The 26062-nt window shown below is 46.1% G+C and overlaps 1 protein-coding gene across 1 annotated transcript in view; it reads right to left on the bottom strand.

Moving 5' to 3' along the window:
• The window catches only part of SLC24A3 (solute carrier family 24 member 3), a 509957-nt gene that overhangs the window by 439164 nt on the left and 44731 nt on the right, over positions 1–26062 (bottom strand). Inside the window, exon 2 of the mRNA XM_054468182.1 lies at positions 4021–4149. Within this exon, the coding sequence (XP_054324157.1) occupies positions 4021–4149 (129 nt within the window). The remainder of the gene's footprint in view (positions 1–4020; positions 4150–26062) is intronic.

Raw genomic sequence — 26062 nt, 5'->3', positions numbered from 1 at the left:
GCTTTCTCTGGCACCAAAACTGGGCACTCTGTGCTCCTGGTTTTCAGACAGAGAGAAAGGGAGAAGGCAGGGGAGAGGGAAGGGGAGGAAGGGAGAGGGAATAGAGGAAGGCTTGAGGTATGGCATGGAATTCTGCAAACACAGCAGTTATTAAGGGAAATGGGAGACTGTCTAGGGGAAGAAGTTTTCTTGAATTTCTATTCTTGAAATTTCTTGGAATAAGTGGATTTGTGCAAGGGAAGGGATAAATGTAGTTGAAGATCTATTTTGTAGGTGAGGAAATGGTCACCTGAGAGGCAAACCAGAATCATGCCCCAACAGGGAATATAACCAGAATAGAGGTAACTCTGTCTCCAGTCTCTGAATCTACAGGCTTCCTCTAATAGCATCTAAAGCCAGGGCTTCTGACAGCACAGTCTGAGAAGCCCCATGACATCACAAGTGGCAGCTGGATGTACTTTATGACAAATGCCAAATTAACTCCTGCCTGTGACCTTGCCACCATAACTCAGACAGCCAGGACACACACTGCACCCCAAACACTCAAGTCCCTGTGTAAATCTTCACTCCTCCAAGCACAGAGGGAAGCCTGCTCCGTAGGCTCTGTTAAGTGTACTGCTGCCACTGACATCATCACAAATAGGAAGGGAGAGAATCCAGGAACCACAGGGCTCACTTCCTAGCCTCTCTATTTAAGATTTTCGAGGGCAGACAGCACTATATTTAACCAGCACAAGTAATATTCATTGTGCCCAGGGCCTCTTAAGGAAAACTGAACAATGTTTTAGAATGAACCTGCCCTCACCTCACTCCTGCTCAACAATTTCACCCAACAACAAGTTAGAGGCAGAGAAGATGAATATTATTAAAATGGTGCTTCTAAATCAGGACTTTATGGGTGCTTTGGCTCTCAACATTTTTCATAAAATATCTGTCCAGTCTAGACTGAGGAGCCACCTTCAACAGCATTCTGGTAAGGGCATGGAGGTAACCAGGGCTCACATGTGTTTGTGGCAATGTTCTGATCCTGTTGTTAGAAATAGTCAATGCAGCAGAGATGATGGCACTCATTGCCAAGTCTGAGGTCTTCAGGGCTTGCCTACATGGGAAGACGGTACTGAAGCCTCCTGTCTAGATGACGGTCTGTTTAGACCTGGGCTACCTGTGGTGTGGCCTGTTGAAAGACTCGCTCTGCAGGGAGTAGCTGGAGAATGTTGCTCTAGGAATCTTGCACTGTGCCCCACTTGTAATGATGCCCCAGGACAGAGGGTGGGAAATTCACGAATACACTCCTACTACAGTGCCATCAAACCCAGGGCACTAAGCTGTCCACACTTTATTAGTAATTCTCACAGCAATCATGAAAGATCAGAATGATGTCAATTTCCAGAGAGGCACACAGAGACTCAGAGAACCTGGCTATTTGGCCAAAGTTCACAGCTTCAGGTGAGTGTGACTCTAAGACCCGCGTTAGAGATAAAGCCCTCAGATTTACAAATTTGCTCTACACCCTTGAGATGTTTGCAATTGGGCTGGAAAGACAGGAGATACATCCAAAGACAACTGTGAAGTTCTGACCACCCTGTCTAATAGCTCTTTCTGTGATGATGGAAATGTTTTGGGACCTGTGCTGTCATCTGTGATCCAACTATTGAGTATTTGACATGTAGTTGGTGCAATTGAGAATCTGAATATTTAATTTTAGTTGGTTTGAATTCATTTGAATTGAAATTGCCATTGAATGTCCATATTTAACAGCACATGTGGAGACATTTTATACCAGCAGCAGTCAGAAAAGAATGCTGCAGTCTGGGGTGGTCCAAGCAAGCTTCATGAAGCACATGGGCTCTGAGCCAGCCCTTGATGTGTTAGGATTTGAACAGAACTTCTCCTGTTTCAGGCATGATCATCTTCCCTGTGGAATTTGGTTCTGAATCAAGAGCCCCAGAAACCAAGCCCAGTCCTTTTGGTCTGCAGGTGAAGAAATCAAGATTGTCCCTCCTGGATCCATATTCCCTTTGGACCTGCTTTTTGCAGCATGACTCAGCTCGCTTTTGCTTCCTCCCATATTCCTCCTGAAGCCTTTCCTCTCCTCCCTTTCCCCGTGTGGCCCCTGCCAACACGGGCAGGTCCTGGGTTCACATTGTTTTTATCTACCTAGACATTTTCTTTCCTATCTGTGAGGCTGAGTTATTTCCACTCTTGGAATGACTTTGAATGTGCTTTATGCTTCTACATCTGTCACTCTGAGAAAGATATTTCCCAATACAGTAAGCAATGCCACTCACAGAGAGACCAACCACCTGCCCCCAAAACACACCCCAGCAACAGGGAACAGAATCCCCCGATCCTTGCCGGTTCTGCATGTGGCTGAACCTAATGCTCAGAGCTGGTCACCATGTCCTGTCTGATTCCATTCTTTCCCATACCAGAAGTGATACCTGGGCTTTCTAATACTATTAGCTGATTAATCCTAATCAGCTTATTAGTTGGAGAAAGATGTTGAAAACTATTTGGCTACAGGACCAGATCTGTTCTTGGCACAGAACCTGTGCCTTCCCTGCCATGCCTTTTCAGGCTAGTCCTTGGAAATCTCTGTTTCTTAAAGTACACGTGGTTCAGCCCCTCAGTGGGGCACTTGGACCCTTCATACCCATTTTCATTTCTAACTCACATAGCTGCCCATGTGCTGCTTCACTTTCAAGTGAAAAATGCTCCTTGTGAGCGTGGAACAACAGCCACAATAACCCTTGGATTCTCCAGCTTGAGGAACATAGACTACGTAGGGTGTTTTGTTTTTGTTTTTGTTTTTTTGATGGTGGTGGTGGAGATAGGGCAGATAACTATTTTTGATTCTTTTCAGCTTTGCTTGAAAGCTGATTGTTAAGAGTCTAAGTATGGTGGGAAGGGCACTCCCACCCATCTTCCCAACAGATCGCAGACCTGCAATTCTCTGACATGTCTTCTGTACTCAACAGCCTGTAGTTCTTTGGGCTGCAATGGAGATTGTTTATATAGTTCCGTGCTGACACTAAATATGAGACAGGCCTTTGGATGTAGGAGCAGCATGTCATTGAGCTCCTGGGCCCTTGACAGTGGCACACATGAGGCCAAGTCCCCACCAGGCAAGGACAGAAAGCCCCACAGAGCTTCGAGGTCCAAGTCAAAGCAGCAAAATATGGCTACAGACCTACTCCATCCCACTGCCTGTTTTGGTACAACCTGTGAGATAAGAATGCTTTTTAAATTGATAAAGCATTATAAAAAAATTCTTTTAAGAATACACTACAGATGTGATATGTGGCCTGCAAAGCCTACAGTATTTACTGTCTGGCCCTTTCCAGAACAAGTTTACCAACTCCAGGTCTAAACCTTCAGGGACCTCATTCATCCAGAGGGATGCCTGTCACATCCCTGAGGCTTGATAGGCTGGGTTCTCACAGCTCCTCGTTCCCTTTAATCTGCTTTGTTTTCTTTTTCTGTTCAGTAGCATTAGAGATAAAATGTTCCATATATATTTCTGGGGAATGGCATAATAGGTATCAAATCTAACAACCGATAAATTAATATTTGCCTCTTCCAAGAAGATCAACATTGTGGGTGACCATCTGGCCCAATCCCTGTGTCTCTACTGTGATAGAAACAAAGTTCCTGATTAAAAACCCACCAAAGAGGACCCAAGCGATCAAAGCAAAGGTAACCACAAAACATCCTCACCCATCCTGCTCCTGCCTTGGTTTCTCACTTGGCAGCACCAGCCTCTACATCTGATCTCAGTACCGCATCAGGAGTGTCACTGTCTCTGACTTACCCCAGCTCCAGTAGAAAATGAATACAGAGGTCAAAACACAACTTAATAGTCCCTTAGGATGTCACCTGAAAGTTTCTCAGACTCCCGTCCTAAACATCTTTAGAGGCTTTCTGGATTAAAATTCTAAGAAAACACACAGCAGCTGGCTCTTCTTCAGCCATAACCAGAGAAAATGACAGCTGCTGCCCATGAGTAGCCAGCACTGTTACCTGGTTCGGTGCAGTTCTTGCTGTTCCGGAGTCCGGCATCTTCGGAAGTCAGAGTGTCGTTCACCTGCATCAGCTTCCTCCCCATCATCCACTTTCTGTCTTCCCCTATGAGGTCCATGAGGTCAAGCTCTGGGGAGACAAAGACAATAACCACACATCATTCACAGCTGGGTTTCAGCCTCTGCCGACACTGCGTGCCCGGTGCCCTGATCAGCCATCACTTGTTCGGCCCCGCCTGCACCCCCAGCCACTCTGCCTCTAGCTGCCTAAAGGCTTCCTCACCGCACCAGTGGGATGACTTTGAGGTGTGTGTTCTAAGCTGGATTCTAGATTCTTCCCAGTGGGATCAAGCTCCAGTTGTCTACTGTGTAACTCTCTTGATAAAGCACACTTGATCAACTGCTCCCCCTTCCCTGTCTCAATTCCCTGCTCCCAGTGACATGCTGAGAAATGTTTAACAACCAACTCTCGAAGGGGGAGAAAAGCCCTGTTTTGTAGCCACTGGCCAACTTCTGTGGTGTCAATATTCCCATTGTAGCCAATGCCAAGCTACCCACATGACATCATTGAAAATGGTATTCGGAAGAGATGGACGCAATCAGCTCCACTGAGTCAATAAGAGCTGGCTCCAGCCCACCGAGGTCTAGCCCCTGCCAGTATCTCCTGAAACTACCCCCTAGATGAACCACCCACCATTGAACATACATCAGGATCTGCTTCTGGGGGTTATCAAGCGAAGACATAATTTGCCATCCCCAAAGCATAGGCTCATGAGTGCCACACAGCATGTTTTCAATGAAAAAGATATGAAGGCATGAACTAGGAAACAGTAGGTTGGGAGAGCAGTTAACAGGGCTCGGGGCTGCAATGACTGTGGGGGTGGAGGTGCCAGAAGAAAGAACACAGGCTAAAGAGCACACTGAAGGGGCCAGTGCAGTGCATTCTGTTTGGGGCATGCTGAGTTTGAAGAGCCTGCAGAGCACGGAAAGGGAGGTATTCTATCCATGCAAATGTGAGTGGAGGAACCTCGGGGAGAAAAGCAGAGCCACAGCAAGCCTCAGGGAAGTCATCAGCAACAGGGAAGGGTGGGAGGCACATGTATGGACGGGGTCTCCCAGTGGAGAAGAGGGGGTACCAGGGAGAAGGAATGGAAGAACACAATATCCTTCAGAGAGGAGACAGAGCAAAAGGATTCAGGAAGGGATCACGAAAGGAAGGAAAAGAGCAAGGAAAGCAGGTGTCGTGGAAGGTAAGCAGAAAGAGAATTTCAGGAAGAAAGCAATAGCCAACAGCCTTGACCACCATGGACAGATCAGGTAAGATGAAGGCAGAAACATGACAGGTGGGGCCTGGCATCATGGGGCCATGGGGAGACACAGACAGCAAGCCAAGCTGCCAAAGTGGCTCTTTCCAGGGGCTTGGCACTGAAGAAGGGACCTGAGGCAATGCTGCCTCTTGAATGTCCAAAGTTGCCGCGGGCGGAAAATGGATCGAAACACAAGACATGGGCCTAACCCATGGGCCCAGCGGCCTTCACACAAGGCCACATGGTGCACCCAGCCACACCAACATGGTGTCTGAAGTGGTCACTGAAGAGCTGGAGGGCATCCTGCCGTCTCTTCTACTTCCACAGTGATTCAGTTTCCCAAATGATTTCTCCTTCGTTACTGAATTCAAACCTCACAACACTGCTCAAGAAGGAAACAGTGTGGACACTGCCTCTCCAGCACCTGATCACTGCTGGCTCAGCATAGGTACTCAGTAGGTATGTGTTGAAATAATTATTCCCACTTTATAGGTGGAGAAAGTGAGACTCACGGCAGTGTCTGGAAATCACAATGCCTGTGGGCACCTCACCTAAGCTAACATGATGCACATAATATTAGTAGCTCATGAACTGAGGTCTTCCTCAAACACAGACCCTGCTTCCACATGTAAATTTAGCAAGATGTCAAATTACAGTTTATGCATATCGTCCAGGAGAGCCCCCCAGGTTTTTCCCCCAAAAATGGAGGAAGGATGTGGAGTCTAATGAAAAGAAACAATAATTTCAGACTCTTGAAATACAAAATTCTACATGGTGGCCACATGTATCAGCTTAGCCCAGATTATGAGGACAATATCAAAGATAATTCAAGGTTAAAGCAAGGCATTTGTGTAGTTTGGATAACCTGAATGGTGGATTCTAATGGTTAAAAATAGTGATGAACAGAGACAAAAAATTTCAAAACCTCATAAAGAAACGTTAAGGTTAGTAGCCTTAACCCGTATTATCACAAATAACCTGAAAGTGTGGAGAAGCGCATCCCCTCTGTTTGAGGCTGGGTTTCCCCAGAAGCAGCCCCTGAGAGAAGGGTTTGAGAGAAGGTGGTTTATATGGGAGGTGATCCCAAGAAGAATAGGTGGAAGAGCAGAGTAGGACAGGAAATGCTAATAGTAGATGCATTTTAAGTCAGTTGCCATCATGAATAACTAGAAACTGACCTCTCTGGAAAGCTTTGGGGGCCAGCATAGACATGCATCTCGGACACCTAAGATGTGAGGAAGCTTAGGTATTCATCCACCTACTCCTAGTCTAACATTGGTTGAAGCTGATGAAAGAGGACATAATCTCCCAGCATTTCCAATCTTCCACATGGATGTCCAAGGTTATGCCCAGAAAAAGGCCTTGGGCAATGAGAGGCAGGTGCTAGAAGCTGGCATTGAAGAGGTCAAAACCGAGTAATATCGGTCGAGCACCACGGCATCTGCCCATCTACATGGTACCTAAAGAGAGAGTCATGCTGTGGCCAGCAGCGTGGCCATTCCACTGTTCTCTGGGTCAAGGAGAAATGCTTTGTGGTACTGTAATCTTAATGCTCAGGAAGACCCCAAAGATTTAAAAAGAAGCAGGAGTATCCCTTCCAATGACTTCCAAAGTTCCTTCATATGCCAAGTTTCCATGGTTCCGTAATTCTGAGAGAAAAGCTGATACCAATTAAGAGATGTAAAAATAAAGCCAGCTATTGTAGCAGAAAATTAGGGGATTTTTAAACATAATGATTCAATATCTTCAGGAATTAGACTCTTAAGGCAGCACCTCTGGATTCCAACACCTGCAAACTTTTATCTCAAAAATGTATTTGACCATTGATGGCTGACATAATAACACAGAGACCAGAGTCTGAGAAAAGAAGAATGATGAAGCAATGCATTGTATCCATTTCCTTCCCACAGAGAACCAAGTTTGACAATATTATAGCACAGTTCATTTGTCCTCACAAAACTCCTGCTGAGCTAGGAAGAGGCAGTTGGTTCTGGGGTCAATTTACTTTTAGAGTACGTAAGTCAGAGGATAAGCAATTTGCCTAAGATCAGAGCCAATCTGTGGCTACATCAACTATCATTGCATAGCTAGCGTGGCTTCCATTCACTGAATGTCTGTGATGTGCAGAAACCTTTCCATTCTTCACCATGTTTCATCTTCATGGATGAAAGCCCTACATGGAAATACTAGTTCCATTTTGTAAATAAGGAACTTGATGGACAGAGAGGTTAAATATCTTGCCCAAGGTCACACAGTGAGCAAGTAGCAGAATGAGGATTTGAACCCAGGTATAGTGACCTCAAAGGACAAATTCTTGGTAGATCCTGGGACAGGATGAAATCCATCCCGGTTTCATTATACAGCTATAGTTAAGTAGCTCAATAATGCAGCCTGCACCTTATAATAGGTTAGCAGTGAAGAGGTAAATAAGTCTCACTGGACTTATTTCAAAGGTGGTTGTTTCCCCAGAAATTACAGTCATGCACCGCAAAATGACATTTCTGTCCACGTCGGAGGGCATATATAAGAGTGGTCAACTTTTTTTTTTTTAATTGAAGACATGGTCTGGCTCTGTTGCCCAGGCTGGAGTGCAATGGTGCACTGCAGCCTCAAACTCCAAGGCTCAAATGATCCTCCTGCGTCAGCCTCCCCAGTATCCAGGACTACAGGTGCATGCCACCACATCCAGCTAATTTTATTATTTTTTGTAAAGACAGAGTCTCACTATGTTGCCCAGGCTGGTCTCAAACTCCTGGCCTCAAGTGATCCTCCCACCTCCACCTCCTAAAGTGCTGGGATTATACGCACGAGCCACCACAGTCAGCCCCATAAGATTTTAACACCATATTTTTACTGTCCCTTTGCTGTATTTAGATATGTTTAGATACACAAATATTTACCACTGTGTTACAATTGCCTACAGTATTCAGTACAGTCAGTCACTTGCTATACAGGTTTTTAGCCTAGGAGGAATAGGCTATACCATCCAGGTTTACGTAAATACACTCTATGATGTTGGTACAAGAACAAAATCGCCTAACAGTGCATTTCTTAGAACATATCCCCACTGTTAAGGGACATGTGACTGAATTAGGAACAGCAGTGAGGACGAGCATCCCCCATGAAAGGTTCACAAATGAAGAAATGAGACACTTCTAAAGTCCCACTGCGTGCAACTCACTCTGCTCAGTGTGATTTCCTAGAGACTGGGCTGGTCCCACAAATTATGACATGGAGGGCTTGCACTTAGGGAGGAGGGCCAGAGGGTAGGCAGCTGGGAAGGCTTGGAGGGTGGGAAGGTGAAGGGGATACGGAGAGGCACCCACACTGGCTATCCTCCCTGCTCTCCCCTCGGTCACCTCTCCAGCTTCCTTGGACTTCTCTGCTACAGCAAAGAGGCCGCTCCACAAAGCTATACTTGAGCAATGTCAACAAAAACACTTGGCCCCTCTCCATGGCATTCTTGGCTCCTCTTCTGCCAGGCCCTGGAAGTTGCATGTTGGCCTAATTAGTCAGGGGAGGTGTAGGGGATGAAGAGGGGAGGCAGCAGGCTCACATGTCACATGTCATGGGTGGAGGCAGTCTGCAGGACTGCAGGCTCTAAGAAGAGGGGACAGGAGTGAGCCGTGGGGATAGCACGAGATGCTGGCTAGAAGGGGAGGAAACCAAGCTCTCAACTCAAGAAGCAAGCCGCATGCACTAAGGAAGGACACAAAGTGAGGCTGGACGCCAAGTTTCCATTACAGAGCTGTGTGCTCACCCTTTTGTGCTCTCCTCCCTCCTCCTCCCCTACCGCCCTCCTCCCCACAACTGGGGCTTAGAGAGCCCAAGGATTTCTGACACCAAGAATGGATCTCCCTGCATGCCCCCTGACAAACAGCCTTGACTAGCAGCCTTCACCCTAACACTGTCTCCTATGTAAACCTTGTCCCATAGGGCTTGCAAACCCTTCCCAAACACTACCCCCAGGCCTGGTGGAGAGGTGGGGCTGCCTGCTCTCTGATAAGAGGATTAACTCCTTCAGACACCGTGGTGGCAGCAGATGAGGAAGTTTGCTGCGTCATCAGCAAAATTATCTTTTATGCCCCTTATTATGTGCCAAGCACCCTTCCTGTACCATCTCACTCCATCCCCTTGCAGGGAATGCTGATGGTGGTAAGCAGCCAAGCCAGGACCCTAGGCCAGAGCTGACTGCAAAGCTCAGGTATGTGTTTCTCATCTGTCCCAGAGCTCCAGGAGCCCAGGGAAGTGGCCTTAGGGGCATAGCAGCTCCTTTTGAGAGGACGTATTAACTCTCCCCTAGTTGTGAACTGGAATACTGCTTTTCTTTTTGGAAACTGGGATGCAGAGAACCATCTGGCTGAAGCACTCAGAGAGCCATGGCAATAGCCTCCCATTATCAGATGAAGAAACTGAGTCTTGTAAAGCCGAATGCAACACTGGAGAAAGAATGTCTGGAAAACTCAGTTAATGGCACAAGAAACACAGCCAAGGGCGGCAGCACTAACTGAGGCTCTCTAGGCTGGTTTGGTGCGCCTCACTAAGGCTATAAATACCCCACCCTACAGTTTACACAGCTGCCTCCACTCTGTACACCCCGGGTCTTCACCCCGGGGTTGGAGGTCAGGTTTGCATAAGCCCGCAGCCAGCGAACGCCTTCTGCAGACTCAAGTGAGCAGCACTGCTCTCCAAATGACCCTTTTCCTGCCCCTCCCCCTAAAGTCTCAGAAGGATGAGCCTGGTGTCCTCACCCTCTGTGGGTGAAGAGGGGAGCAATGGAGGCCCTGGCTTCGTACAGGTGGATTTTTCTCATGGGTTTTCCAGCTGAAGCAAGAGCTTCCCTGTGCTTTTGTTTACAGTCCTTGGTAAGGAGCACCAATTGTGGAGAGGTTGCAGCCCCCAAAAGGAGCTCTCCTAACCCAGCAGGAGAGGAGGACGCTGGGGGCTAACAAGGCCATACCTCCCCCAAATGCAGCTCTCCTAACTCAGCAGGAGAGAAGGATGCTGGAGGCTAACAGGGCCATACATTCCCCAAATGGAGCTCTCCTAACCCAGCAGGAGAGGAGGACGCTGGAGGCGAACAGGGCTATACATCCCCCAAACGGAGCTCTCCTAACCCAGCAGGAGAGGAGGAAGCCAGAGGCTAACAGGGCCATACTTTCATTCCCCTCAACTGCCTCAAAGCTTCCAGAAAGTCAGAGAAGGGAAGATCCAGAGAAGGTGGCTGGGAGAAGAGCTCCAAGCCACGGGAGGCGATAGGTTCTGTTTAAATTATCTTCCATGAGCTGTTTCCACAGCCTGTCCAATGGGCAAGGGGATGCTGAGAACACCCCCTTGGGGTGGGTCAAGGTCTCCCTCTAATGTCCCCAACTCAGCGGCGGCAATCACAGGCATCAACTCTTACACTGGATGTAAATTTCTCACCAGTGTCAAGGCGCTACACCTCCACTCCAAGAGGAAACCCAGATTGAAAGTTGAGCGTTTTCAGTCCCTCCAATAGGACAGGCCTCCCTTTAACCCAGGGGGGAAGAGGGGAGAAGGCGACCCTAGCCACCTGCCCACTTGAGGCAGGGCACTTCGTGCCTTCTCCCCTCTTCGCCTTTGGGTTAAAGGAAGCCCTGTCCTATTGGAGGGACTGAAAAGGCTCAACTTTCAACCTGGGGTTCCTCTTGGAGTGCAGGTGTAGCACCTTGATACTGGCAAGAAATTTACATCCAGTTACGAGGTGATGCCTGTGATTGTCGTCGCTGAGTTGGGGACATTAGAGGGAGAACTTGACCCAGCCCAAGGGGCTATTCTCAGCATCCCCTTGCCCATTGGACAGGCTGTGGAGACAGCTCATGGAAGAGGATTTAAACAGAACCTATGGCCTCCTGTGGCTTGGAGATCTTCTGTCTTCTGGATGGAGTCCCTGTCTTCTGGTCAGAGGAGGAGCAGCATTGGCACCTCCTGGGGCTGGACCAGAGTCAGAATCTGCATCTCACAAGATCCGCAGCAGATCCCTGGGCACGCTGGAGTCCGAGTTACTGCTCCCAGACCCTAAGGGGCAGCCCTCCCAGCAGGATCAGCAAAGGGAGGCTGCAGAGCCTGCAAGCGCCTGGCAGAGGGCTGCAAGGATCAGGGAAATGGTTTCCACCCCCAGTGGCTGGGCTGGCAGCACAGAGAAAGCAGAAGTCCTGATGGAGAAAGGGAGAGGGGCGGCTAAGCAAGCAGCTGGGACTTCAGGGCTCTGCTGTGAGGCTGTGGGGTTCACCTGTGTCTTGCACCCTGGAGAATGGCCCCATCACCAGTCCCAGTGCAACTCCCCTGTGGGAGGGCAAAGAGATGCCTGGCTCTTTCTCTACTTCCCATCAAAATCCCTTTGCCTTCCTGTCCCACATGACACCGACCCCTACATGGCCTCGCCCACACTGGCCTAGGTTAGGTATGAGGAGGGGAGACTGGCTGAGCCCCTGGCAAGGGTGGCCTGGGGAACAAGGGATGGCCCAAAGCACCTGGACCAAAGCCCTGAGCCAGAAGTCTAAACTGGTCCCAAAGGCAGATTCTGCTGTGATTGTTGGGCAGATCAAGGCAAGCTGGTTGTGAGGCTGGCACAAAGATGGGGAAGCCCACATATTCTCCCACTTCTTCTAGAGGGAAGCCCTTCCTCCAGGAAGCCTTCCTGGACCCTCTAGGACTCCCTTCACAAAAACCTGTCCATCTTCACTCCATCACCCATCCCTGACCCCCACCCGCAGGTTGTAAGCTCCAGGGAAATTCAGTTGTGTTTTTTTTCTTAGCTGTGTCTCCCCACCTCCCAAAGTGACAGCCTGGATGCTGTAGCCATTGTGTCCTGGTGTTTCATTAGAGCCACGACCTGGGTAATCACTGAACCACCAAGGGAGGAGGGAGGCACAGTGTACAGAAAAGATCCCAGATTCATGGGTCCCACCCCTCAGGGCCATGCCCCTTGACCTGGGGATGAAGTTTAAATGATAAGCCCAAGAATTTTAGTGGCAAGCTTGAGCCAGAATCCAGGTTTTCTGGGTTGCTGGACAAAACTGTCTGCATGACAGCCTTGCTTCTCAGTGTGGTCCCTAGACTAGCGGCATCAACATCACCTGCACGCTTGTGAGACTGGCAGCATGCTGCATCAGAATCTGCATTTTCACAAGGTGACTCACGTGCCCAGCAATTTTGGAGAAGCCTGACAGCCTGTGCTTACCTATTTTATCCCAGCTCCACTCACAGACATTGTTGCGTGCCTTCAAAGTTCCCGGCACAGTGTACAGCTTGATCTCTCCATCTCTAAAGCCCACTATGCAGTCTTCAACATCCCCAGGACCAGGAAGGCCCCTCACTGAGACCACTGGAGTCTGAGTTACTGCTCCCAGACCCTGAGGGGCAACCCTCCTGGCAGGATCAGCAAACGGAGGCTGCAGAGCCTGCAAGCGCCTGGCAGAGGGCTGCAAGGATCAGGGAAATGGTTTCAACCCCCAGTGGCTGGGCTGGTGGCACAGAGAAAGCAGAAGTTCTGATGGAGAAAGGGAGAGGGGCCTAAGCCCCTGCTGAAGATGCTTCAGCATCTACATGGGTGTGGCCACCTGAATACGCTTTCTCCCATATCTGCCAACAGTCTTCTTTTTAAAAATTTTTATTTCAATAGTTTTCGGGGGATAGGAGGTTTTTGGTTACATGGATAAGATTTTTAATGGTAATTTATGAGATTTTGGTGCACCCATCATCTGAGCAGTGTACGCTATACTCAATGTGTAGTCTTTTATCCCTCACCCCATTCCCACCCTTCCCTCCAGGTCCCCAGAGTCATTCTTATGCCTTTGCACCCTCATAGCTTAGCTCCCACTTATGAGTGGGAACATACGATGTTTGGTTTTCCATTCCTGAGTTACTTCACTGAGAATAATAGTCTCCAACTCCACCCAGGTTGCTGCAAATGCCATTATTTCATTCCTTTTTATGGCTGAGTGGTATTCCGTGGTGCATATATACCATATTTTCTTTATCCACTCATTGGTTGATGGGCTTTTAGCCTGATTCCATATTTTTGCAATTGCAAATTGTGCTGCTATAAACATGTGTATGCAAGTGTCTTTTTCATATAATGACTTCTTTTCCTCTGGGTGGATTCCCAGTAGTGGGATTGCTGGATCAAATGGTAGTTCTACTTGCAGTTCTTTAAGGAATCTCCGCACTGTTTTCCACAGTGGTTGTACTAGTTTACACTCCCACCAGCAGCATAAAAGTGTTCCCTTTCACCATACCCACATCAACATCTTTTTTTTCTTATTTTTTAACTATGGCCATTCTTGCAGGAGTAAGGTAGTACCACACTGTGGGTTTAATTTGCATTTCCCTGATCATTGGTGAGGTTGACATTCCCATTTTGAAACTGCTTCAGAAGCCTTCACAAAATCAAGTCCCAGCATCCTGGTTTCAGAGCTTTCTCTTTTCAGAACATCCCCATCTTTCTCCATTGAACTACTAAATAACGTAAATGTGGTTCTTCTAATGACCACAGGGCTGAGCCCAGGAGTTCTCTGCTCAAAGCCTGCCTTTCTTGTGATGGTCTTCCGGTATTTCAAGGACCCAAGCTCAGCCCCAAGGCAACACTTGCTCCTCAGGCTCCCCTTCCTCTGGCCCTTGCTGGACTTCAAAAGCACTCCGGCCACCCTTTGCCTATTGATGTCTTTCCCCAGGTTTCACAATCTGTAGTAGCTCAAAGCTCAGGGATGTTGACTGGCCCCACCTGATGAAGACCCTTCCTCTCTCTCTCCTCTCTTCTAGTATCTCTCTCTCTCCTTCTCTCTTCTTCCACCCCTTCTCCTCCCCCTCCCCCTCTAACTCTATCTCTCTCCCACACTAACATACATACAATGTCCAATATGGGGTTTCTTCTTACAAAGTTTGGAATGTTGGTGTCAAATTCATATGTTGAAATCCTAACTCCCAATTGGGAGGTAATTAGGCAATAAGACCAGAATATATCCACCAAATCCCAAGAATGGGATTAGTGCTCTTGCTAAAGGGACCCTAGTGAGCTCTGTAGCCCTTTCTCCACCACATGAGGATACAAGAATATATCAGTATGCAATTCAGAAGAGGGCCCTCACCAGAACCTGACCATGCTGGCACCCTGACCTTAGGCTTCCAGGCTCCAGAACTGTGAGGAATAAACTGCTGTTTTTTAAGCTGCCAAATCTGTGGTATTCTGTTATAGCAGCCTGAACTAAGATATGTCTCAAACTCTAAAGAGCATGCATGCATGTAATGTAGGGACCTTGTTAAAAAGTACACTTTGAGTAAGGAGGTCTGGGGTGGGCACCGAGATTCTGTGTTTCTCTAGAGTTCTCAGTGGATGCCAGTGCTGCTGGTCCAAGCACCACTTTGAGCAGCTGGGCTCAATTACACATTTTTAAGTGAATGTACACATACATGAAAGGATCTGAGTCACTACAAGCATATGCAAATGTGCACCCCAACTGGGCTGTGTTTCAGAAAGGAAAATCCAAGTTCAGGAGCAATGCATTGTGTAGTAGCTCCAAGCAATCCCAGGGACTCCCAATCAGGCTGGACAGAGCAGCCCCAATGAAATGGGTGCCGTTGGAAGAGAAACCTTAGGAATGGAAGCGAAGAAGATGATGTTCTGACTGGTAGTGGGTTCTGTCCAGCAGGAAGAAGAGTCATGATGAAGGTATGCATGCAGGATATTCTTCTCTTCATGCAATAACTCTGTAGACCTACAGTTAACCCCCACTGAAAGCAGGAGCCTGCTGGGTCTCAACTATTATTATACAGGCCTCAGGAGCAAATACTGTAATTGTGTGCCCACCTCACCTGATGATGGAGAGTGAAATGAACCACATGTTTCTCAGGCAACAGGGGGCATCTGTGTCAGCCATACCCCACCCACTACCATTATACTGAACGACACTCAAGTGCAGGAAGCCAATCCAACTCAACCTGTATAGGTGCTTGTGCAGTGGGTCTCACAATGAAGACAGCTTTCAGCTTTCAAAGGGTGATAAAGCTGGAAAAAAGGGGAAAGGGAGGAGCAAAGGGGGGCAGATGGCAACAGGTGCACCCACAATTTAATGGAAACAATGTGGGCCTCTGGCCTAGAAATTGAAATCGCCTTTCAGACAGAAATTGTCAGTTAAACGCTACTTGTTATCACTCTTGGGCTACTCTTTGACCACCTGGCCTGAGATCTACCATGCCAGGGAATACTGGGAAATTAATAGAGACATATCTGGTAGGTGAGTGGTTACCTATCCCCTTCTGAGCTCCTGAAATGCTCCCCAGGATAATTTCCCACATTTGAAAGGCAGAAACTCCCAAATACCATGATGATCAATCTAGGTCTGTGCAGTCCAAAAGGACCCTGTGCAGTGATGGGAATGTCCCATATTTGCACTGTCCAACATGGTAGCTACCTGCCACATGTGGCTGTTATTTACTTTAAATAAGACTATACAACTGGAAGCTGAATTTTTAATTTTATTGAATGCAAATCTAAATTTAAATAGACACATGTGGCTAGTGACTAAACTAAGGACTGGCCTTATCTCATAATCTGTGTCCCCTATTCCAAGGCCAAGAACCAAGGCAGAACCCCAATCTGTCATAAGACTGCAGTGGCAAGAGGAGACAAAGGAAAGTGCAATGGCCTTTAGATAGAGGTTACTAAACATTCTAATGAGACAAAGAAGATGGAGTTTGTCTGACTTTTATTTTCTTCTGGCCTCCTTCTTTGCCTGGGAAGAAGAAAGCCAGCCAGTCTTACTGGTAGAAAAGAATGGAAAGGAGCATCAATACTGAAAACTAGCCTTAAGCCCTTTTAGCCAAAAGAACGATAGTGACCTGGTATAGTGATCTTGCATAATGATGACATAGAAGCATCCCAACCAGGATTTAAAGTAAACACAACTCAAGTTGGCCAAGAAATCACACGAGGCCCCATGGGAAGATACCTGCACTTATGAGCAGAAATTTGTCATCTTGGTGATTTGTCAGTTTGGGTTTCTAGTCTCAGATCTATCACGAACTTTAAGCTGTTGGAGAAGTTGAATCACTTTAGCCCGATTACCACATCTGAATATTAAAAAGCATGAATGAGTTGACCTCTAAGGTCCTTTGCGTTTGGACTTTAAGAGTCTTTTTTATTAAATCTATGGTAGAATAATATGTTCAAAAGCTGGTAGGGTCCCCCGCCTTCAGAATTGTGCGCTGCTGGAGGATGAGCTACATAACTTATTGGAGATTGGAAAGAAAATATTGGAACCTTTATATCACATTCCACTCTAAAAATAAGAAATACATATTTATTTAATATTTAAAATATGAATTGACAATGGCACCTGCACCGAGTGCACTTGTCAGCATATCCCATAATTTATGTAATAGAAGGGCACTTCTTGCCCACAGCAGGTGAGGGACCTGAAGGAAAAGCACAGGATGGACCTGGTGCCCTTCCTAGCTCACCTACTTTCCTAGTATCACACAGCATGATGCACCTTTCATGGGCTCAGTTGAGCAGATTTGCCAATATTATTTGAAATATTAAAATCTTTACAATATTTTGAAATGAGATGGGGACATGATCATGAAATCTTTTTACACCATGCACATGTCCATTGATTGTCTTTTGGCAAAGAATTTTTTAAAACTGTTGAACTTAGAGATGAATTATGCATTTCTCTCTCATAAAAAGACAAGTGATATAAATATGCTAACCTTTTCTGGGAAGACATGGCCACCAGCTAAGTGTGCACCTAGCAGATATTTTCAGAAAACACACTGCCCCCAACGTCTGCCCTCGCTCCACATCCCTCAAGGTGACTTTTTAACAACCAGTGAGAGTAAAAGCTTTTCTAAAGAAATTTGTTCTATGGAGAGAGCATTTTGAAAATAAATATCAAGACTTTTTATGTCTTCATATGATAAACCATATCAAGAAAATGATAAAAATCAGTACATTCTAAAAACATGTATATGTTCCACTTAAAAATTTGGAATCAAAATTATATAACCTGATTAAAAAATTCCCAAAGAGTTTCAATGACTTTTATTAGAAAATTGAAATTAAAATTCAATGTCTTTTATTTAAAAAAATGGATTTTTATAAATCCGTTTATTAGAAATATATAAATGCAACACCTTCTGAAAAGTTGCAAGATTAATCTACTGAAGTCAGAAAAGATGGGAAGATGTTAACAACAGTCTTTGGGTAATTGGTGAATGAAATTGAAAATTTAATATCTTGATTTAGTAGTTATAGCCCATAATGCTTTTCTTCCATTTGGATCTATATATCTTGGGGAATTATCTATTACAAGTAGGACAGCCATTAAACTTCAAACTTAAAATAAACTGAAACTTAAAATAAGCAGACCTTCTGTTAGCTGTATCTCAAAGTATGCAACTAATATTTTCAAAAATGGTTAAATATATTCTATCATGTTTTCTCAATAAGATACTACTCATAAATATAACAACATTAACATCATCATAGTTTAGAAAAATCCAAGTTTTGTTCTGTTAAAATATAATTATTATTTTTAAATGGCTTATTTCATCGCTATTTTATTCCTATTACATTTATCTTTCATTGTATATAAAAATCTGGGGCAGATCCAGGTTTTATGGGATCTGAAGTTTATGTAATATTGAGACCACTCTTTTAAATATAAAATTTTACAAATACAAAGATAGGTATAAGGCTTAAAAATAATATCTCATTATACATATATATACACAATGTATATTATAATATTTCTTAAACATAATTTCTTAAAAAATATACTTTCTTAAGGATCACAGCTTCAGATGACATAGTCCATTCCAGCTGTACATACGCCTTGCCTCAGGCTCTGTTGATGTACTCCGAACACTTGTATTTTTCATACATCTAATATATTTGCCCCTGCAAACCTGCCAAATGTGTTTCTTCAGTTCTCTTTAAAACTCACTTTTTTGTTTCCAATTGAGTAGAATTTGACAACTCTACATCACTTGACTCCTCAAAATCACTGCCACTTCCATCCTTTGTGATTGGATAAAGTCCAATTTATTTGTGAGTATGAGTATAAAATTGTCTGCTGTTTTCTCTCAGGCTGTCTTGTCTCTGCCATTATAGAACAGGGCAGGAAATCAGTCTTTCCTTAATTCTGGGCTTTTCTTAATTCATGCCTAGAATACAGTTATCACCAGTGAGTCAGGCAGAGGGAAAAGAAATACAGTGATTTCTTCTCCACAATCCTGACTGGAACACCTTTCTTCATAAGTACCAAGTATCGGGACTCTCTAGGGGGTGAGGAGAAGAAAGAGCAGCTACCATGTGAACAGTGAGAAAGCACGTTTCATCTGCTCACAGAGTAATAAGAAATGTGTCTTCAAACAATCATTACATTGCAGTTATCTACGTATGATTCTTATTTCCCCTATTAGACTATAAGCTTCCTGATGACATCATTTTTTTTCTTATTGGCCCCAGTACTTGCACAGAGGAGAGAGAGATTCAATAAAGCTCCACTGGGAAATTTAAAGTGTTAACTACACTGCAAGTTTGGTGCCTGCACTTCCCCCTCCCAGCATTACCTCTCCCTTGGTTAGAATCAACCTCAGATTTTCATTTTAGGAGAGACCCCTCCCTCCTGCCAAGTCTACCTGTTCTGGGAGGAAGCTCCACCCACTCACTGCACCACCAGCAAAGATGCTGCCTGAACTAAAGGCCAAAGTCCCACATCCTGTAGGCCATAATGATTGGTTCTGAGAGGTGCCTGTAACTGAGCCAAGCCAATCAAAGCAGAGCTCCCAGAAAGAGACTCACCCACTCTGTCCCAGTGACCTTGAACCTGGAAGTAGGAGAGCCTGGAGGCTGAGAGTGGGCAGAGAGCACATAAAGGTGAGTACAGCCAGACCAAAGGACAGAGACAGGCAAGGTCCTGATGTCATCACATTTCAGCCCCTGAAACCTGAAGCCAGACTAATCATAAACTTTTCGATTGCATGTTGCAATGTATTCCCTTTTTAGCCTGAGCCAGATTGGGTTGGCTTTTTTCAAAGAGCACCTGAGAAGCTCATAGCTGTTACATGCCTCCACTTTTTTAAAAAAATCCCATCCCATGTAAAGTCTGTTGAAATCCCAAACAGAACCCCAGTAACGCTCTTCCCCAGCCCTTCCTGGCTTCATCCTGTGTCCATCATAGTGCACTCCTGTGCAGAGAGCTATTTCTTTTCTTTGCATGAATGTCCCTCCCCATGCCATGAACACAGAGCCTCTCAAGTGGTTTCTATGAATCACAGTAATAAAGCTCTAAGAGCCCTGGGGAAATTGTGAATTAAGATGGCTATGGGACATAAAAGTTTCAAGTACAAGCTACAAGGGGAGAAGGCTGGCCACTGATGGTGGAGCAAGATAGCTGACACCTAGCCCCCCAAAATACCTGGCTAGCCTGGGCCAACTGACAGCAGAGGCTGGCTCAGTCACACAAACAAAAGCCTCAGATGTCATTGTAGTAGTGCAGTAATGCTTTACGTTGCAATATAGTTTTGCAACATTGAAAGGTGTCCTGGTTTGGGTTTTCCAAAAGCCAAGTCTGAGACAAGGACTTGGGTGCAAGTAGTTTATTCTGGAGAGAATCCCAGGAAACAGTGAAAGAAAGTGGAAAGCAAGACAGATAAAGGGGAAAAGGATATATAAAAATGCATTACAAAGGTTGCTGCCACTGGTAACAAGAGCAGGATCCCTCTGGAAGCTCAGACATGCATTCAGAATGCTTCCCAAAATTGTCCACGTGAAGAATGTGGCTGTGGCTTCCATTCCTCACTAGGTGAGGTTTCCTCCAGGAGCACAAACTCCCCAGAGTCCAGGCTGCACTTTTTTTTTTTTTTTTGGAGATGGAGTCTCGCTCTGTCGCCCAGGCTGGAGTGCAGTGGTGCGATCTCGGCTCACTGCAACCTCTGCCTCCCAGGTTCAAGCAATTCTCCTGCCTCAGCCTCCTGAGTAGCTGGGACTACAGGTGCATGCCACCATGCCCAGCTAATTTTTTTTGTATTTTAGTAGAGACAGGTTTTCACCGTGTTGCCCAGGCTGGTCGCGAACTCCTAAGCTCAGGCAATCCACCCGCCTCGGCCTCCCAAAGTGCTGGACAGACTGCACTTTTGAGTGAGTCAAGCTGGCTCCCACCTCTCAGGAAGGCCCTGAGCCAGGAAGCAGAGAGACACATAGCGTATGCTTGGGGCAATGCTGTATTGCAACGAGAGTCTGAGCTTACACTGAACTGCCCATGGCACCTGAGGCTGGCACCAGAGGAGAGCCGAGGGTCTGTCCTGAGGGACACCAAGTGATGTCAGCCCTGAAGGTAACCTTGACCTCATCTTGGAAACAATGTCTCTTAAAATAAGTGGGAAGACGTGTTTGGTCCAGAACCATAGAAGTGGAGAATTTTTTTTTGACAGGGTCTTGCTTTGTCACTCAGGCTGGAGTGTAGTGGTGGAAATTAGCTAGCTAGAACTACAGACGTGCACTACCACAGTAAGCATTTTTTTTTTTTTTTAGAGATGGGATTTCACTATGTTGCCCAGGCTAGTCTCGAACTCCTGTCTTAACCTCCCAAGTCGCTGGGATTACAAGTCTGAGCCATCACCGCCCCTGGCCCATAGATTTTCTGATAATGTTTCTCTCTTCTCCTTTCACCATTGGAACTTGACACCAGAACTAAAATATCCTCTTGATGCCTCAGTGAGAAAGACAGAACTGAGGGGAGGACAGGCAGTGAAGCTTTCGTTTAAACACAAAGCCACTTTATTCTTCTCACTTTTTCCTATTCTTTGGCCCATTGCTTGCAACTTTCCAAGTTGGAAACTGAAACCAGCAATAGGAGAATAGCAAGGTTGAATGGAAAGAAAGATAGATCCATGCCCTCTCAGTTTCAGCCCAGAGTCTGAGAACCACTGATAGGTAAGGGAAGGCAGGGAAAGGAGAGAGGATGTGGCTCAGTCGGACCAGGAGGGGCTGATGCAAGCAGGACTTTCCTGGCCACCACCTGCTCCTGAGAAACGGGGAGGCTTGCTTTGCATATTTCAGCCAGAGAGCAATGCCTCTCTCACTCTCATCCCTAGTGAACCCCTATATTTCTAATTGATTAGGCATTTGCCTAAATAATCAGGCTTTTTTTTTTATTTTTCAGACTCCTGACAAGGAGCACTGATCTAAGTGCAGACTTCCAATAACTTCCCCCCTTGAAAACAAGCAATATTCAGCATGTAGGTTTGGCTGTGTGCCCCTAGCTGAGGGCTCCTGTCTCATTCTCCACAGTTTGCTCTCTGCATGGCTTTCTGCTTCCTTCTCTCCAGCCCACATTCTCTCTCCAAAGCCAAATAAGACTGTTCCCTTCTCAACGCTGTGAGCTACCCTGCTCATTGCAGCCACTACCAGCCAAGCTCAGCAAGTCCTCTGATGCGAAGCCAGAAAGAAAATCCTTTTCCATTGTTTCTAAAAGTGAAAGAAACAGGAACAAATATGGGGGGGGGGGGTCAACAGAAAACATACACACACACACACACACACACACACAAAGGCTGGAGTCAGTGATGGAGCGAGGGATTCTAGGAACAAAGGGGCGTGTCTGTCTCTTCTGGAATCCCATACGGTCACTCCATGGCAGCAGGATGAGTGGGTGGTGAAAGGGCAAATGGCTCGGGGCAAATATTGTGACTATAAGGACACACGCAGCTTTGTCAGTGCCCAGCACACAATCTCACAGAGGGTAGCCACTGCTGAAGTTAGAGCTGTATTACATTCAGAAATAATCATAAGAGCAAGAGCAGTAGTTAGTGTAAAGTGGGTGGGATTAGTAAATGTCCCCATCATAGACACCACACACGCATTTTCTCAAGATCCCTTCCACCAGTCCCCACTGAGTAGCAGCAGAAAGTTATGGAGAAAGGGGAGAAGGGATGGCCTAACTTTACCTTAGTTCCAGGGATGGACCATCATCATTGTAGCATAATTGGGGGAATCAGCATATGGCATCTCCCTGACCAAAGGGACTGGTTCATGAAGAGGTAAGTGGCCCCATTCCTGCCAATGAGATGGTAGGGGAGGTTTGTTGGTGGCTTCTGAGAACAAAGGCCTCTTTATCAGAGAGAGCTACTGATGTCCTATTTCTCTCTCTTTCTGTGTATAGAGGCGATGCTTGCAACTGCTGCAGCCATTTTGCCACCATGGAGGAAGCTTCTTTGAGAATGATGCTAACATAAGGAAGGGAGGGAAAGGAGAAAACAACACTGGGTCCTTGATGACATCACTGTCCCATTGATCCTACCTGCCTTGACACCCACACTCCCTGCAGAAACAGCTGCTGATAAATCTCCAATGCATCAAGCATTTTGCATTGTTTTCTATTTTTGACAGCATGAAGCCTCATGACTTGTATGTCAGATTAAGCCTTTTGTTAAGAAGATATAAGCATTGTCATGAGAAACACCAGACTTTGGTTTAAGTTACTGCTCTGCAACTTTCAGACCTATGTAGCCTTATGAATGCATAAACTTCTTCCTGGAAGCTGGTGCTACACAGGTGTGGACTGTTCCATATACGAGCATGCTTGGACACAAAGATTTTTGTGAAGGGCAGTGAGGCTGGGCACAATGCCTCACTCCTGTAATTCCAGCACTCTGGGAGGCTGAGGTGGAAGGATCGCATGAGGCCAGGAGTTCAAGACCAGCCTGGGCAATACAGCAAAACACCATCTTTACAAAAAAAAAAAAAAACATAAAAAAAAAAAAATAGCTGAATGTGGTGGTGCACACCTGTAGTCCCAGCTACTCATGAGGCTGAGGTGGGAGGCCACTTGAGCCCAGGAGTTCGAGGCTGCAGTGAGCCGTGATCACGCCACACCACTGCACTCCAGCCTGGAAGAGAGTGAGACCTTGTCTCTAAAAGTAAAGTAAGATATAAAACTGGGACAATGAATGCTCACCACAAAGTCCCCGTCTCCCTTCTTGGGGGTCCATTGTCCATCACCTCACATCATGTCTCCATCAGGACAGCCTGTCAGCCAGCTCTAGCACCCCTCAGCTCTAAACTACATTAGAGAGGGAGGACAGACCAGAATGAGGAGTCTCTGGAATAAATTCCCATCTTTCCAAGGGGATTCCTTGCCTCAGAGAGGTTCAGTGAAGCCAGAAAAGGCACTGTGAATGGTGGTGTCTGATCTGCAAGGCAGCCTGAAGCAAGGGTTGAGCCTCATGAGGAGGGGCTGCGGTTTCTGAGTGGCTATAGAAAGTCTTCATTGCCATCTCCTGCTTCCAAGGCAACCCTGATTCGGTTTCCCATTAGAAACACATTGAATCTGTGACTCGAGCTGATCCCATCCTCTCCAATGACAGGCTGTCTACCACCAGATGATAAACAGGAAGTCACTGAGTAAGAGGAGTGTGTCTGTCCATGCCGGAGGGGGTTACCTAACTTGGGAAGGCAGAGCTCCAGTAACCACATCTCATATTGAGAATGATGCCTACGGCAATGATGCCTCGCAGGCCTTCTGCAAAGGGTGGCAGAGGAGGACAGCAGTCTCATAGCCTCAATCTTTTTTGGGAAGCAGTAAACCAAACATGCTCTTCTATAGAGACAAGTGCAGCAGCTCTTTTCACATATTCATGTAGAGGATGCACATGTTGTGAACTGAGAAATTGTATCTCGAGTTCTTTCATTTTCAGTTCAGTTTTACTTTACAATAACTGCTGCTCTTGCTACTATTATTATTTCTAAATACAACACAGCTCTAACTTAAGCAGTGCTTACCTTCAGGGAGATTATGTGCTGGACACTGGCAAGGGAATATGTGTTCTAGGAGTCATAATATTTGCCATGCTAAGTATGCTGACCTCATTCCAGGCATGGTTTTGAGTACTTTTTTTTTGCATCTCAACACCTTACTTAACCTTACAACAGCTTTGAGAGCTGGGTGTTGTTATCCTCACTTCTGAAATAAGAAATCAATAGCTCAGAATCGAGTCCAGCAACTTGCCAAAGGTCACAGGCTACCTGTCATCTCCGCATAGGACTAGACTGCAGGCAACAATTAGCCCAATGTCACCCTTAGGACCATCCTGGCAGAATAAAGGTGATCTTGAATATAATGGGAAAAAAGAGAAAAAGAAAAAATAACAATGATGAAGGTGATTATCTCAGGTTCACAGGCTGTGCAGCAGCAGAGCTGGGCCTGGTATCTACCTTCCAGATCCCACTCCAGAGACCTTCCCTTAATATTTTGCTACCTTAATCTCAGAGCACACAGGTTTTTTTCTTTGGCTTAGCTAACATGCTATGTATTTGGCATGATCTTCCCCTCAATGTTTCCATCTGAGACATGGGAGGGAGAGACCTACTTTGTTAAAAGGAAAACACAACAGAAACATCAAAAAGAGATTTTCCCATAGCAAAGGGGGAAAAAACTATAAATAGAGTAAAATGTTAATGGTGAAATCCTGGTGGTGGGTATCTGAGTGTTCACCGTCTAATTGTTTTGATGTTTCTGTATGGTTGAACATTTTCATACACAATGTTGGGGGAGAAACAATGTTTCCAACATCTCAGTGGTACATTAATATTGATAACACCCTCTTGTAGTATCTGAGGGTGATAAGAAGAAAGATCAACGCAACAGCAAGGGCTGTGGTCAAGCTCGCTGTGTTCCATGAACCCCTCCAGGGGTGGCCTTCACTGGCTGCCATGTGGCCACTGTGGTCACATCACCTTGCCTGGTCGCCAATCTTCAGGTGTCCCTGCCACTCAGCAGTGTTCCACTTCTGAGACTGTTTCTACTATGATTAAAGGCCTCTGGGCCTGAACTGTCACCAGCAGAGTGATGCGGTGCCAACACAGTGGCCAAGCATATGACAAACATCCATTGTTGACAAGACAACGTCCTGGAGGGGTCAGGCGGGCGGAAGCAGCCCATTCTAGAAGGAAGGCTCCTGTGTGCTGGGTCCTTTGCTCCTGAGACATCCGCACGGTGGAGTCAGAGCGTCCCAGCACCTCGCTGTCTCTCAAGCTGCACACTCGTTTCATTTCCTCTTAGAGCTGCAGTGTGACATATCTTCTCATCAGAGGGGCTTGGAGGGCTTCCCCTCAGTAGCAAAGCCATACCAGCAAGATGTCCTCCTGGGAGATCCATGAAATAACTTGGCTCAGAAGCAAATTATCTCTGAGCAGCTCTATTTTCAATCCTTCCTCGAGATATCACTATTACTAGAAAACTTACCTGGCTCTAATTTAATTGTGAAACAAGGCTTGTCCCTGTGCTAATATTAAAATGGAAATCTTCTAGTGAAATGGCTCATTTCTCTGGTGAATTATTGCCAGAAGGAGATAGGGCCTGAATGCAATTTGCTTAAGTGTCTCACAAACCACTCTGATTCCTGAAGACACTGGCCTTATCTTGTGCTTGATCGACCCTGCGCAAGCTGCCTGTCTGCTGCTTGTTCTCTGGAGTTCTCTGAAAAGCCAATGCTTGGTGGAAAAGCCACAGGAAAATGTTCACTCTTATATCTGCCTCATCATTATAGTTTCTTTCTTTTTTTTTTGGAGACAGAGTCTTACTCTATCACCCAGGCTGGAGTGCAGTGGCACGATCTCGGCTCACTGCAACCTCCACCTCCTGGATTCAAGTGATTTCTTCCACCTCAGCCTCCCGAGTAGCTGGGATTATGGGCATGTGCACCACAACC

The sequence above is a fragment of the Pongo pygmaeus genome, chromosome 21 (assembly GCF_028885625.2).
Source record: "Pongo pygmaeus isolate AG05252 chromosome 21, NHGRI_mPonPyg2-v2.0_pri, whole genome shotgun sequence".
NCBI lineage: Eukaryota > Metazoa > Chordata > Mammalia > Primates > Hominidae > Pongo > Pongo pygmaeus.
This window is presented reverse-complemented; position numbering and strand designations above follow the sequence as displayed.